Here is a 15,324-nt window from a genome sequence, read left to right as displayed (position 1 = left end):
GGGGCTCAAGTTTGGGGTACAAATTGTGGGAAATTCTCAAGTTTGGCAAAAAGATGATCTGTACTCCCACTAATAACAATCTAATGACACACCTTAATAGGATTGAGAAAGAGTGAAAATTGTGGAGAAGATATGAATTGTGATAACAAAGTTTTACTATGTTTTCGTAGCAAAAGGACTTACCTCTGTTTTTGGAGGGTCAGAAATTAACTGCCTTTCTTTGATGGATTGTCCAACTGTAATTCCATCAGTGGCAGGAATTTTTTCTCCAGAGTTTAGTATTTACATATTTATGTACAAAATTCTTGCTTTTATCCTGGTTTCATTTTCTTCCTTTCAATTTAAGGATTCACCCACGACTAAATTATAAAGATTAAAAGTTGGCAGATACCAGAATACAAAAATAACACTTTAATTAGCTTTTTCTTTTCCCTCTCTCACCTTTTTTTCCATATGTGCTTTGGAAAGCCTAATCCATTTCTTTGTCAAAACACTGGTGACTCCAAATTGAGAATATTATATTATATGGGGGAAAATAGAAAAATAAAGGAAAAAAGTAAAATTTTTCATATAAATAGTGAATATTTTAAATATTTTACTAAATAAATGTTAAGTTTCATTCCCTTAGAGAAAGAAATTTGGCATTGTGAAATCTCCTTGAACCTTGAACTATCCAAGTCTCCACACCAGTTATTTTCAGCAGGTTTACAAAATAAGCATGGTTTAATTTAAAACATTGCTTATCTGGATTGTGAATCACATTACCCGCTTCAATTGACATGACTGCTGCTGTAAATTTTTTTAAAACTCACCTTATTTCATTATTCTTAATAATTGTGAGATTATTATCTCACCCTCCCCAGAAATTTGGAACATAAGAAAATCTGTTTCATTCTTTGGGTACAGTAGATAAATGATATCATCTTGCTACCACTAAAAAATAAACTGACAAATTCTTCATTCAATTATTAATAGATAAAATAACCTTTGAGACCAAATTTGAAGCTTCCTCAACTTGGCAGTTTTTTGCCAAATACATTTGTCATCAGGAACAAAGTGTGAATCAATTTTTAAGGTGGGAAACTAACTTGCAAAAGTATATATTATCATTAGTATTGATGTTTAAGTGATGGTAGAGGCAGTCATATTGCCACAAAAAAAGGGAGCATTTGCAAAATAAATAGGCTAAAAACCCTGGGAGACTGTCCACTTCTGATTCATTCTAGAACAGTCATAAAATAACAATGTAAACTACCAACAGGTCAGATAACTTATCTCACCTGTACGTCTTTCTAAAGTAGGAGATTAACCTGGGCTTCTAGCTTTTTTCCCCTTTCGATAGTGATTTCCTCAGTCTCTTTTGACCTTGATTTGTAGGATGATTTTTACTTCCACTAGAAGCAAGCTCAACAACACATCATTATATTTATTTTTACTATTGTTTCTAAACACACACACCACACCACACCACAATAGCACTAATAACAATCTAATGACACTCCTTAGAAACTGAAGTTTATATATTGTGATAAATACTCCGTACCTTATGAAACTATAGAACGTGTATCGTAAATACTTTTTTGGATAATTCCTTCTCATGCCCTGCTGACCCTTCAACTATATCATCTTCATGATGCAGGCAGTACGTTACTGTACTTGGGAAGCCATTCAAGCATTCAGGAAGCTCAAGCAGTTGTTTATCAGGCCGCTCCCCATAGCATGAACAATAGGCACCTTATTTCACCTTTATCCATCCCTTCATGGCTTAGTTGGTGCTTCCAGTTCTTCTGTTAATAACAAAGATTTTATTGCCAGGATAATTATTCACCTTTGGAGATTAGAGCAAGCATGAGGAATCCAGCAAAAAAGTGCAACTGGAAGAACCACCTTATATCAGTAAAAAGCAAACATGAGCCTCTTTGTGTGATGATTCCTCAAGAGTTAACCCCTTTAAGTGAACAGGACTCAATTATATGATTACACATTTTCATGTCAATAAATATTGTGAAGGGTAAAAACACAACGCTACCACAAAAACCTCTTTGGTTATTGGACACCTTACTAGCAATGAGACTTCTTTACCAATTCCACTAGCAGGTAGCTCTGAAACCTGTAAGAAATCAGGCGATGGAAATATGCTCCTTGGCTTATTGAGACGTCACTAAGGTAGGAAAGATGACCTGAAAGACAGCTGTATTGGACAGTCTTCTCTAGGTTAAAAAAAAAAAGTGCCAAAGGACTAAGAACACTTTTTTTTTTTTTTTCATCAAGAAAGCAAATACAACTCCAGAAAATTCCTCAAGTAACTAGACTTAAAAACAAAAACTTAGTTTAGCTCTTGAAAGGCTTTTAAATTTTAAAAAATTAATAATTGTACATATTCTAAGATCACTGCTTTCTTAAAGGTGCACAAAACTGAAAAGTACTCATTGTTATTTTTTAAGAATTGTATTTCTGGTGAACTGTCTTTGATACCTAAATATTTAAAATATTTGCTAATTTTATTTGATTTGTTATTTATTCATATTAATAAAATAAAATTAAAATTGAAAACATTTCTAACTTGTTCAGAGTTTGTCATGATGCCAATCATTGAGCATGTAATTCCTTTAAATTTTTTTGTATTTTTAAAAATTAAATGTTTAAAATTGAGGTATAGTTGATGTATAATACTATATAAATTACAGGTGTACAATATAGTGATTCACAATTTTTAAAGGTTATACTCCATTTATAGTTATTATAAAATATTTGCTATGTAATTCCTTTAAATTATTTCTTGTGGAAGAAATTTTTATTTAAGCTGTTAATTATAGCCCTACCATGATCAAAAAACTAAATGTCTTAATACAAAATAATGTTTCAATTAGCTATATATTTATGTATATTTTTATGCTTAATATTTTAGTGTATAAATAAATAATTTCATTTACTAGCAACAGCTCTTAAATTGAACAATAAATCTATAAGCAGAACAGTATCCTATACTATTCTGTTATTTAATTCAGAGACAAAACTCCCAAGCAATTAATATTCCGATTGCTGCTAATATACTACAATTGTCATAGTTTAACACCAGTTTCAAAAAACAAAATATGTGATTAAGTATTGTGGATTACCTGCAATTTCCCATGACTACAAGATCTTACAGTGTATTTCTATGAACAGAGTTCTTAAATATTTCTGAAAAATGTCTGCCTTAGCAGATTTTTATTTGAGTTTATAATGGAAGTTGTGTCAGTGATTTTTTCTGTTTCCCCCTTTATATATGACTTTGCTTTTATTTTTACTTAAAATAGATGGAAGCAAAGCTAACTTAGAAGAGGCCATTCTAGGCTTAGTAAGCATTTGGTCTGTGATAAAGCCAAAGCATGTAATTTACAAAGACAATTTTCCCACTTCAACTATGTTTAAGTCCTTTATTAAGGGACATTCCCATTATTTTTTAATAATTTAAAGTGAAAATGATACTGTTAAGGGATTTTGAAGTTTGAACAATGCTAATTTTAAGCCTTTTAAAAGAAAAGAAATTTTCCGAAATTTAATAAATCATGTCATGCCAAGTTTCAAACTCCAAGTTTGGATTTGATTCCCTATAAAGTACCCAAACAATGAGTTTTAGGTGGCTCCAACTTAGTAACATTTATCTTCCCATTATTTAACTGTTTCCCAACATACATTCTCTTTCTCCTAACATAAAATACATCATTTTTCCACCCAAACCCCTTATTTTTTAAATCAAGAAAGCAGGTATTAATATAATGATTCTTAGCATTATGCCACATTAATTTTTTTCTAAGTAATCTGCAATTATTTAGAGATGTTTTTACTACATTGATGGGGGCCAAGTACAATCCTCATTTTTATAGGACATGATTGCCCTATGACACAGATTTATAAAATTTACACAAAACTTTATAATATTGATACAAAAGTAATTTTTTCAGTGTTTTATTATATTTTAGGATGGCAATACACAAATAGTTTAAATGTGAAATTTAGAAAATTTTATCGAAATGAACACAGTAAAACTCTGTTATAAACTGTCATATTGGGACTTCCCTGGTGGTCCAGTGGCTAAGACCCCATGCTCCCAATGCAGGGGGTCTGGGTTCCCTGGTCGGGGAGCTAGATCCCACGTACCACAACTAAAGATCCTACATGCCGCAACTAAAAAGATCCCATATGCCACAACTAAAAGATTCCGCATGCCACAACTAAAAAAAAAAAAAAAAAGATCCTGCATGCCGCAACTAAGACCCAATGCAGCCAAATAAATAAATATTTTAAAAATTAAAAAATAAACTGGCATATTATAGCATGGATATAGGCACAAAGTCATAAAGTTTCTTCCAAAATGTAACTGTTTATTTTTTAAAACCATAATATTTCACAAGTAATTGAAAATAAGGGTATCTTTCTGTCTTTATATTGTGCCCAATACCAGTGGTATATATCACTGGTGTATAACTGAAATTGGCTGATTGTTTTCACTGGATTGATTAGTTGTTTCAACTTTGTATAGATACAGACTGAAGAGCCTTGACCTCATAAAAGACTTCAGAGAGAGCTCGGTTAGAGACTATACCACAAAGATCTACACCGCCATAATTAACTGTGTAACTTGGATCCCTCCAAAATACTGACACTTGCCCTAATTACCTAGGTAAGGACATAGAGCTGCTCTCTTGACTTGAAGTACAAAATTTTAGTTTGAAACACAAGTTATACCAAACAGTTAAGAGGAATGTTTTAGTGGGAAATGTTATGTCACGGACTCCACAGAAAACAGAAGATCATCCCTGAATGTATTAATGCCAAGCTTCTTGCATTAGTGTATCTGTCAGATTACCCCTTTTTGTTATATACCACCATGTAGTATTGTACTTGTTAATATTCCCTAAGCAGCTTAGACAAATGATCACTGATATATGTTTGGGGTAAATAAATATTTTCATTTTCTCCTCACAATGTGGCGCTTGGTACCCTAAAAGAGTTTGAAGTTGAGTTTTCATTATACAGTGTCATTTGGGGAGGGCAGAAAAGCGGACTACTGGTAAACTGTTAAAGAGTTTGTTCCTGGGAATTCTGTTTTCAAAGATGTAGTTTTTCATCCTAGAATTATAGAATTTTGAAATGGAAAGAGACATTAACAATTTTCTGGTCCAGCCATTACATTTGTCAGAATAAACTGAAGCCCTGAATGTTAAATCACTTATTGAAGGCCACATAATTTGTTGCCTAGACAAGCTCCTAGAACAGTGTTTTTTCTTGGCCAGTATTTTAAAATGCAAGTTTTCCATCTTAATTTTGACATATATTGCCTCAATTTTCTTTCTTTTTAAAACCTGGAAGTTGAACACAATGTTATAAATAAAAACTATTAAGTTAATCTTTCTCCTTGTTTATTTTTAAGCTAGAAATAAAAATCAAATGTAGAACAATCAAGACAGACTTTTCAAAGGAATAGATACCACAGATTTGGGGCCCAAGTCTACTCTGGACCCTCAAATATATGGTTTCTTCAACCCTACTTGGACAGAGAAATATGTTGAAAGTTTTCTGTTTTGTTTTGCTTTTAAGAAAAGGAACATTTGACCATATAAAAAACATTTACTTGGGGCTTCCCTGGTGGCTCAGTGGTTGAGAATCTGCCTGCCAATGCAGGGGACACGGGTTCGAGCCCTGGTCTGGGAAGATCCCACATGCCGCGGAGCAACTGGGCCCGCGAGCCACAACTACTGAGCCTGCGCGTCTGGAGCCTGTGCTCCGCAACAAGAGAGGCCGCGGTAGTGAGAAACCCGCGCACCGCGATGAGGAGTGGCCCCCGCTTGCCACAACTAGAGAAAGCCCTCGCACAGAAACGAAGGCCCAACACAGCCAAAAATAAATAAATAAATTTATAAAAACAAACAAACAAACAAAAACATTTATTTGAGGGTAAGAGATTTTTCCCAAATAACAAGTAAGATAAGTGTAACCATCTTGTTTCAATAATTTATAATTCAGCTATTCAGAAAGAATGAGGACTATATAGCTGTTTCTTTCTTTAAATGAGAAGCTGGAGCACAACGGGTATGGAGTGGGGAAGATATGATAAATCTTAAAAACTCAAATGACAACTTCCTTCTAGAGAGTGAGACGTGGGAAATCACACAACCCCAGATTGTGCAATCTCTAAAGACAGTGATAAAGTGACTACTTCATAGATGAAGATAGACAACATGCTCTTGGACCTACAAGGGAACCCCCTCGTGTGAGAAAGGAAAGAACATACTTTAGCATAATATGCAGTTGCATTTAGACCTAAGGAAAGGCTATCAAATAAATTTTTGAGCAGTCCTCCATAGTGACTTTAATGAGTCTACATTTCAGCTCTCTGTGTTCTCAACACCTCTGTCTACAGCTCAAACGCACGCAGCAGCTGCCAGCCATGCCCATGAATTCCTGATGTCCCAGCCGAGTGAGTGCCTCTGCCTCTGAGCTCAAAAAGCCCCTTGCTTGACAGGGGTTAACCATATCCGGAAGGCTCTGGAAGAGGTCTGCTGGGCAGCAGGACTGCTGTTGATGAGAGGCTTCTTGTTGGACTGGAGTCCAGGAGCTGTGGGAAACCCAGAAACAGCAAGGCTCAGATAGGAATAGCAGCAAAGGTATCAGCTTCCGATACTGGTCATGGGCTAAGACAAGAATTAAGAGTTCTTCTCGCCACTCCGCCAAACCCCACAGCTGGGAAAGAACTGACATCTCCCGCAAGACCCCACTCCCAAGTAAATTTGATTTGCTATATCATCCTCCAGTTAGAATGAGTCACTAGTTAATTAATTAATGCAATTATGCAAGCATAATTGTAAGCCACCCTGCTGACATATAAAGATGTTTTTTTACCTTTAATTACCAGGAGAAAATGGACAAATTGGAGTTTGAGCACCTAACTTGAAGAAAAAACTAGGAAATATAGTCCCTCCCACCATGCACACCACTCCCAACACATTCTACTTAAAAATCCTTCGCATTGTGGGCTTTACTTTTCATTTTTAAAATTGTTACTTTAAATTAGGTCTCAAAGAAAGAAGTTGGCATTTCTTATTCTTTTCAGAGTGGTCTGGGAAATGCTACATCAGTGCACCTGAGAAAAAAATAGGAAAACAAGATCCTTGTAATTTGGTTTTTGAATCAATACCCGAAATAATGACCAGAAGCAAAAATCCACCGGTGCGTCAGCAAGCAGGATGCTCGGCCAGTCAGCTTCATCCTTCCCCCCTGAGCTGTAGGCTCCACGCCGCCGCTGCGGGCCCCTAGAGCAGATAGATAATGTAGGACAGAATGACCAGACCTATGATGGCAAAGAACATCAGGATGAAAATATCCAGCATTGTGGAGTCCTTGGCCGAGGAGGCCTCTGGGTCCCGGGGAAATGTGAGCTGTGAGCACGGAGGTTGCGGTCAGTGGAGAGAAATGGCTCCCTCTTCCCTCCACTGCTCAGCCCTCCTTTCCCCTCCCCCTCCCAGGGCCTGAGACTAAGGAATGCTGCATCTCCATCAGCAGCTTACTCTCCCCCCTCACCCCACAGCCAACCAATCACAAAGCCTGGGAGCCGGTAACCAAGGAACTGCTCGATTTCGACCAGGCAGCAGTGAAGAGGCTCAATTTCTCCCCAGGAACCCAATCCTACCCCTTTGTATCTAAATGGAGTCTGAATGTTATGGAAGTAGGAGGAGATCTGATCTGTATCCAGGTGCCCAAGGACTGAATCCTCCTGAGTGCCTTTCTTCTCCTTTTTCCCTCCCATCATCCTTGACAAATAAGCTCAGAAAATAATGGTTGGGAGCTGGGTGGGCCACTGGCACATTGTAAAGTCACGTTATGGAGGGACATGGATGAAGTTCTCACGTGAGTCTCAGATGACATGTCTGGGGACGGAGCTAACACTTATGGGATTCCTGTGCTGTGTCAGATACTGCACACGTGGCGTAATTTCAACCTCCCTACAAGTCTTTTATAGATGAGGCTCAGAGATGGTCAGGAACTTCCCTAATGTTTCACTGGAAAGGGCAGAGACCAAGATTCAAAACTAGGCTTGTCCACTCCGGAGTCCACGTTCTTCTCTTGCTCCAGACTGGCCCACCCTGTTAGTCGGAAATGCCCCCTCAGCCCCACCTGCACTGCTCAGTTTGCGATGCATGTTGTTCAGATCCCTCCAATTACAGTATGAGCCCCAGAGGTCTCTCTATTGATTCCTTATCTCTTCGTGGTCATTTCCCACATCCTTGTCCCTCTTATATCCTCTTCAGAACTCATTGCAGTGTTACACCCAGAGAGGGCACTAAAGAACTCTGTTAGGCCCATCCTTCTGCAGTAGGTGTCTAGAAATGCAACTCAAGTGACTTTTTTTTTTTTTAATTGAAGTATAGTTGATTCACTATGTTGTGTTAATTTCTGCTGTACAGCAAAGTGACTCAGTTATATATACTCTTTTTCCTATTCTTCAAGTGGCTTCTTCTGAGGGGAAAGGAGAATTGGTGTTTTATAGTTTAAGCTGGGTGGGGGGTAGTCAGTTATATGTCTAACGTAATTTTTATGCCTTTTGCCTTATTTCCTACTAAATTAAAAAAAAAACGAAAACTCCCTGTGTCACCTCTGAGGCCTAGTGTCCTTGGCTCCACCCCAGCTAGTTCTTTTGAAGGACCCAGGATGAGGGCATGAGCAACCCCTTCGTCATGCTAAGCCTCAGGAACTTAGGCCATTTCTAGAAGGGGGTCCAGAAATTCCCCGCATGGGTTCCAGCGGGCAGGGAACAGAGCTGTTAGGGAGTGGAGACTTGGCGCTGGTTCCCTCCCAAGCAGACTGTCCCTGAAATCACTCCGGAGGTGATTAAAGCCTCCTGGGGAGAAGAGGTTCCACAGACAACAGGGTGCAGACCAACGGAGGCAAGATTTGCCAACTCATTCCCCGCTATCGGGGCAATATTAGGCAGCCTGCGCCTTCGGAAGGGGAGCAGGTGTCAGTACTGACTTTAATTATCCTACCCAGTGCTGCCTCACCACTCCCTACACCGCTCCAGCCTGGCAGCCGCCTGGCCCCCCTGATTACAAAGGCTTACTCTGGGGAAAGGCCTTTCCTCTCCAGCCTGCTGCTATCCGGAAGCCAGGGAAAGCCTTAATCCTGTGCCCGAGTGGGCAATGCTCCTCTCCACAAAGCCTGACTGGTGGGCCCACGCTGGGGCTGAAGGATCTGGATTCCTTCTCTACCACCGTCCCTTTCCCAACCCCGCAGAAGAGGGGAAGCTGGCTGCCGTGCCTGGTCAGAGGTCAGACCCAGGGCACCTGGAGCAAAGAATGGAGCATGGGAGATACTGCCGGGAGAGGGGCAAAGGGCATGTGGCAAGGTCATGGCGGGAGGCTGGGAGCATCACACTGGGGTCCTAACACCTCCAGCCCTGCCACCAGCTGTGTGACTCCCACCAAACATTTCTGCATTTCTGGGCTTCAGTGAACCCCATCTGTAAGATGGACATCACAGTAGTTACTTCTCTCACAGAGCTGGTAATAACGTCAAAGGGAAAAAATGTGTGTTTAAGATCCATTCATCAGACATCGTGAGTGCTGCTTCGGGTTGCCAGAGCACCTTGTGGATGACTTCACCCGTGTCATCCCACTGCAGACCGTCCCCAGGCCATCCGTCATTTCATTCCTCAAACGCGTGCTGAGTTCCTCCTTTGTGTCAGGCAGAGCCAAAACTGCCCCCACCCCCAAGCTGAGCTCATTCATTAATTCAGCAAACATTTGCTGAGCAGCTATGTGCCCAGCCCCGGGCAGGCAGCGGGGTTGGAAAGATGAATGAGCCCCATTACCTGCCCTGACAGCGCACTGGCTAGTGGGGAGACAGGTGCGTTACAAAGGAAGTAAGACAGTTAAGACGAGAACATGGGAGCTCAAAGAAGCTTCTGGGAGTGTCACCAAGCTGGGCAGAGGGATGTAGCCAGGAGCCAGCCGGTGAGGAGTTCTCCACAAGGAGGAAGTAGGTGCCAAGGCCCCCGTCAGAGCAGACACACCACTGCTCCCTTCCTCCCAGGGTGACAGCTTCCAGGCTGGTCATTCTCCCCCTGAAGGGCAGCAGAGCTCCCAGGAGGGTGATGGGCCAATGCTCCCCAAGCAGACGGGACACACACACACAGCAGCACCTCAGAGCCAGAGAGATAACCAAGTCCGCAGGTAAAAATTATACTTTTATTTGAGTCACCAGGAGAAAGAGTCACTTGTGGTCCAAGTCAAATGTTCAAAATCATAACAGCCCAGAAAGATTTGATCCCAAGCACAAGCCCACGAGGGAGGGGACCAACACAGACCAAGGAAAGACAACCACCCCATATAAAAAGATGAACAGACAGCTTCACACACACACACACACACACACACACACACACACATACACACACACGGATGAAATGTTTGGACAGAGGCAAATTTCACATGGTCATTTCTGTTTCTTTTTAAATACAGGTCTGTGGGGTGGTATTTTTTTTTTCCAGCTATTAAAAAAAGAAGAGGCCCAGAAGTGCATATGTGAGGGGGGAAAAGGCGGAAATTAAGCAATAAAGTAATCTTCCCTGGAGGGACATGAGGAAGAAAACAGGAAGCAATATTGAGAGAATTCACTTTTCTCACCATTGGGCTTCTTGCATTTTATTATTGGTCCACTAAAGTTATATTCACATTCTAGCTTTGCTTTCCTGGGATTAGATCAGCTAAAAAAACCTGTGAAATGTAAGAAAAGACCAGGGACTCGGCCCAGCCCTCAGGTTCTGTGCTCTTCTAGGGATGGATGGTTCTGGAAAGGCATACGGACTCCCAGCAGCCCCTGGGTCCCTCAGCACCAGTGTGACAGTCCCTCCTCTCTCTGGGGGTGTGTAAGAAAAGGTCCCCTATTTTTAGGATGGGAGGCATAGAGGGCTGGCAGCAAGATTCCAGCGGCTGGCTTGCCTTGTTTTGGAAGGAAATTTAAGCCGAGTGAAAACAGGCTACTTCTTGCTCCCCCAGGTCCTCCTCCCACCCTCTCACCACCCTGCCAACCGCAGGTTCTCCAACAGGATGTGTCTCTGACCTTTGATCCCAGAATCCACATTGTGCTTTGAGATCAAGAGGAAACAAAATGGACCAGCGCCTGCCTCAAGGCTCCCAAAATTGTTCCCTCTCTGCCTCCCTCATCCCCCAAGTTGCCCAATATAAGACACTCCACCTGCCTTCACCTTGGCTCTGGCCAAGGGTGGAAAGGGATTGGTCAGGCAGGGGCTCAAGCCTCTGATTTGGGGTAAATATTCCCAAGTCAACTCACAAGCAGTGAGGACTTGATGCTAAATATGCCTGCAGGGCACAAGGATGCAAAGATGTCAACCGTGGCGCCTGAGTCAGCGGACTCGGGGTGAAGATGGGAGGGGGAGACCCAGAAGGGTGACAAGAAAGCCCAGAGATGAATAAAGCCAGGCAAGGGTCGTCACAGCCACCAACGAGCAAGAGAAGGGACTTGGAGATAGCACCATCTTTCCCTTCCTCATCCTGGGTCTGTGCTTCCAGTTTTCTAGCCCTGGGACCCTCTCCCTCTGCTTCAAGGAGGCTTTAAGTAAATGGGGAGCGAGCCTGGGCAGGGTGGCGGGGGCGGGGGAGACAGTGCGGGTGAATCAGGGTCCCCTGGCCCCCTATTCTGCGGCCCAGGACACAGAGATGGGGGAGAGAATATGCCTGGAGCCACAGAGCCTTCTCCCCACCCCTCCCCCACCAAGCACACCCCCCCCCCCCTTTACTTCTGCCTGGCACATTGGAAAGGGGGTTGGTGGGCTTCCTCCATTCAGGGATAGAAGGAGGGATTTTTCACTCCAAAACATAAGGAATTTCTCTCCCCCAGCGTCCTCCCCTCTCACTGTGGGTTTCGAGGAAAATATCGGGGAAGACAGCTCTGCACACAGCCCGCACCCCGCCCGCTTCTCTCACGCTCACACTCACCCTCGCCTGTCGCAGACACCTGCAGACACTCGCTCCTTCCCCCGCAACAAAGTCCTGGAGGTACAGAGGGTCCTGTGGTTTCGCATAGTCCAGCTGGGGTCGGGCGGGAAGTGGGGAGGGGGGGAGGCCATGGAAGGCCTGGAGACACCTTGCCAGGAGGAGCGGCCTGTCTAACTAGATCTCACGGGAGGCTTCCTTGCCCCACCCTTCACAAGGAGGCAAGCCAGGGACCCTGGAGACCGGGGTGGGAGTGAGGGAAAAGGGCTGCGGAGAGAACACCCCGTTCCCCTCCTTCCTGCAGCTGTCGCTAAAGTAAGAAATGTGAGAACCGGACCCAAGCCGAGCTTCCTGGGGAGCTGCTCGCCCACACCAGGCTCGGGGTGGGCAGCAGAGCAAAATCACAGTGTGAAAAGGAACCGTGTCGGGAGGGATGAATGAATCCCAAAGCAGGAACTTCACCCTCCTCTGTTGCCCTTGAGTTGGGGAGAGGGGGGTGAGGGGGCCCCTTGGAGGGCTGACAGCCCCATCTTTGAGAAGCAGAGGCAAAGCCCATCTCACTGGTCCCTGCACGACGGCGGCAACCTCTCCACCCCCGTCCCCATCCCAGGGGCAAGGGCGGTGGGTCCCACTCCCGGGAGTGTGGGGAGCAACTCCCGGCCGCCCTGGGAGTCCTGGGGGTCTGGGGCTCACCCCAGCCTGGAATGTTTGGGTGTGTGAGGAGGTGGGCAGGAGCGGCTGATGGGGCAGAAAAGAGAGAAGGCAGAGGCCTGGGAGCTGACGGGTCGCCCCCCCAAGACCAGCCCCACGGGCCTCGGCTTCCCCCAGAGCGGTCCACACCTGTTCCATCCAGAGAGAAAATCAAGAAGTTGGTCAAGGGGAAAACCTGCCAGAGGAAGGAGCCGCGAAAGTGGCAGAACAAGGCTTCGGTTGGCAAAAGAAGCTGGAAGAGGGGGAGAATAAACAAGCTGTTGCAGATTTTAAAAAACAGAGACACCAAAGGGTGGACAGGTCACGCCCAGGACGGATGCGATGCTGCGGAATGCACTGAAGACGGATGGGGCGGGCGGCGCCCGGCGGGCTCAGATGGCCTCCACGTAGTTGGCCGGCAGCATCCCCGTGTCGCCGGTGCGCTCCACGGTCCCGTACATCCAGCCGTCGTCGATCTGCTGCACGTTGACGATGGTGTCCCCGTCCTGGAAGGAGACCTCGTCCTCGTCGGCGGCACTGTAGTCGTACACGGCGCGGTACCGCTTCTGCAGGGGTCGGGGCGCGGTTAGTCAGGGGTGCCTAACTCTCTGGGACCCCAGAGCAGAGTGGACCAGGAGCTGGGAGACACGGAAGGGCTGGGCTCTGCCATGAATTTTCTCACCTCTGTGTCTCATTTTCTGAGAGCAACCACCTTTTTAACAATGTATCTGGCGTCTGCTAAGGGCCAGGCGCAAACAGGGATGGAGGTTACAATAGTTCTGCCCTGTCTCTCGGAACAGGAACGCAGTAATGTCCGATAGACACCATGCTGGGTAGAGGTTAAAAATATGACATGTCCTGTGTTCTATTATCTGCATTTTTTTTTTTCTTTTGGCCGCCCCGCGTGGCATGCGGGATCTTAGTTCCCCGACTAGAGATCGAACCCGTGTCCCCTGCAGTGGAAGCTCAGAATCTTAACCACTGGACTGCTGGGGAAGTCCCTATCTGTGTTATTATAAGCACCAGTCTTTCTTCTTTTTTTGAAGCTGTTGATGAATCTGGTTCCCAAATTCAGGACAAAGACCAATTCCCGTGAGAAAAACCTCCAGGTGACACAAGACGTTATCTGTCAGGTCCCACCTTCCAACCTCAGCCAAAGTCTTGTGCTTAAGCCCCAGCTCTAGGAAATGTCCAGTAAAAACACATGAACTCTAGCTGTGATCTTGGAAGTAGGCAAGACTCTAACGTCCTCTGACCCTCACGGCCCTTGACATCGACTTGTCTCCGGGGGTCAGCTCAGGCTTTACGGTCCCCCAGGCCAGGCTCTGGGATCAGTGTGGGTCCGGGGCTGGACGAGCCCATTAGAAACCTCCGGGATCTGCCCCCACTGCCCCGCCCCACCACCAGGACCCCCGCTCAGACCTTCTGTTTCCAGCCTCCGGTCTACCTCCTCCAACTGTTCATCTATTGTGATCTCGGGGGAACTTTCCAAAATGCAAACCTGAGGATGTTATTCCGTGGCTTTAAATCCTTCAGAGGCCCCCTATCCTCTTCAGCATGAAATTTCAAACTTTTGTTTCCCCCCGCAGCAGAAACCAGCTTCATGAGCCCCGAAGGCTATGGAATAAGAGTTCACAACCCTCACGAAATGACTGAAGTGACCTCGGTCTCTTATCACCAACTCTGCCTTTAATCTCTTGGGCCAAGTCACCACATCTAAGCCTGCATCCTGCAATAGCCGCCTAACGCATCTCCCTGCTTCCGCCCTCAACCTCCTATTGCTGCTTCTCAACGCAGCTGCTAGAGCCATCTTTTAAAAACACAAGTCAAACCCCTTACTCTGCACAGCTCACCAGTCACAAAGGCCTTCCTATGGCCTACAAGTCCGTGCATGATCAGACCTCATTCCCTACCCTCTTCCCCTCTCTGGTCACCTTGGCCTTCCTGCTGATCCTGGAACTTTCCTAGAACATTCCTGCCTCAGGACCTTTGCAATTGCTGTTCTCCTCCACCACTCATTCCTTTACTTTACTGAGAACTTTGCTCTTCTCTCCCCTCCTCATTCGGCTATCTTTTTCTTCACAGCTTATCTCTGACCTTTTGTTGCATACCTACTTATCTATTGGCTTTCGTGTTTGTCTCCCGGCTGGAATGTAAGCTTCAAGAGGGCAGGAAGGTGGACTTTTATTCAGAGCCAAATCCCTTCAGTCCAGAACAGGCTTAGTGAGTGCTGGAAGGACCGGCTGTTCTATCTGGAACCTCATCCTTCACGCGACCTCTCCGGCCCACCTGACACCCCAGATAGCACTGACAATCATTCCCTCGTTTGTGTGGCCAGAGCCTGAGGCCCGAGCAGGCCACTAATCTCAAGCTACTTTATTTCTCGGAGTATTGTCCCTCCTGCTCCTACATGAGCTACTTTGAATTCCAAGGCACCCGGCACAGAGGAGCTGAGCTTGGCTGCACCCGTCACTGGGATAAGTAGCAGGACTTACAGACCGAACTTCAAGTCTGACGGCTGGTAAGCCTGATCCCACCCCGCCTCCCACTTTGCTCGTTAATTTATTCACTAAATTGACGAGTGCCCATTTTGTGCCTGGCTCAGAGGAGGTGAACCGAAGAGACACTGCCCTGCCCACAT

The 15,324-nt window shown here is 44.7% G+C and overlaps 2 protein-coding genes across 3 annotated transcripts in view; both read right to left on the bottom strand.

Moving 5' to 3' along the window:
- LOC137755070 (large ribosomal subunit protein eL19) overlaps positions 1-15,324 on the bottom strand; it is a 406,958-nt gene that overhangs the window by 165,483 nt on the left and 226,151 nt on the right. The gene's annotated exons all lie outside the window — the stretch shown is intronic.
- LASP1 (LIM and SH3 protein 1) overlaps positions 12,709-15,324 on the bottom strand; it is a 37,794-nt gene continuing 35,178 nt past the window's right edge. The window contains exon 7 of the mRNA XM_068529472.1: positions 12,709-13,249. Coding sequence (XP_068385573.1) covers positions 13,076-13,249 — 174 coding nt within the window. The 3' untranslated portion in view covers positions 12,709-13,075. The remainder of the gene's footprint in view (positions 13,250-15,324) is intronic.

The sequence above is a fragment of the Eschrichtius robustus genome, chromosome 20 (assembly GCF_028021215.1).
Source record: "Eschrichtius robustus isolate mEscRob2 chromosome 20, mEscRob2.pri, whole genome shotgun sequence".
NCBI classification, from domain to species: domain Eukaryota; kingdom Metazoa; phylum Chordata; class Mammalia; order Artiodactyla; family Eschrichtiidae; genus Eschrichtius; species Eschrichtius robustus.
The sequence above is the reverse complement of the archived record's forward strand: the minus strand, read 5'-3'. Positions and strand labels throughout refer to the sequence as shown.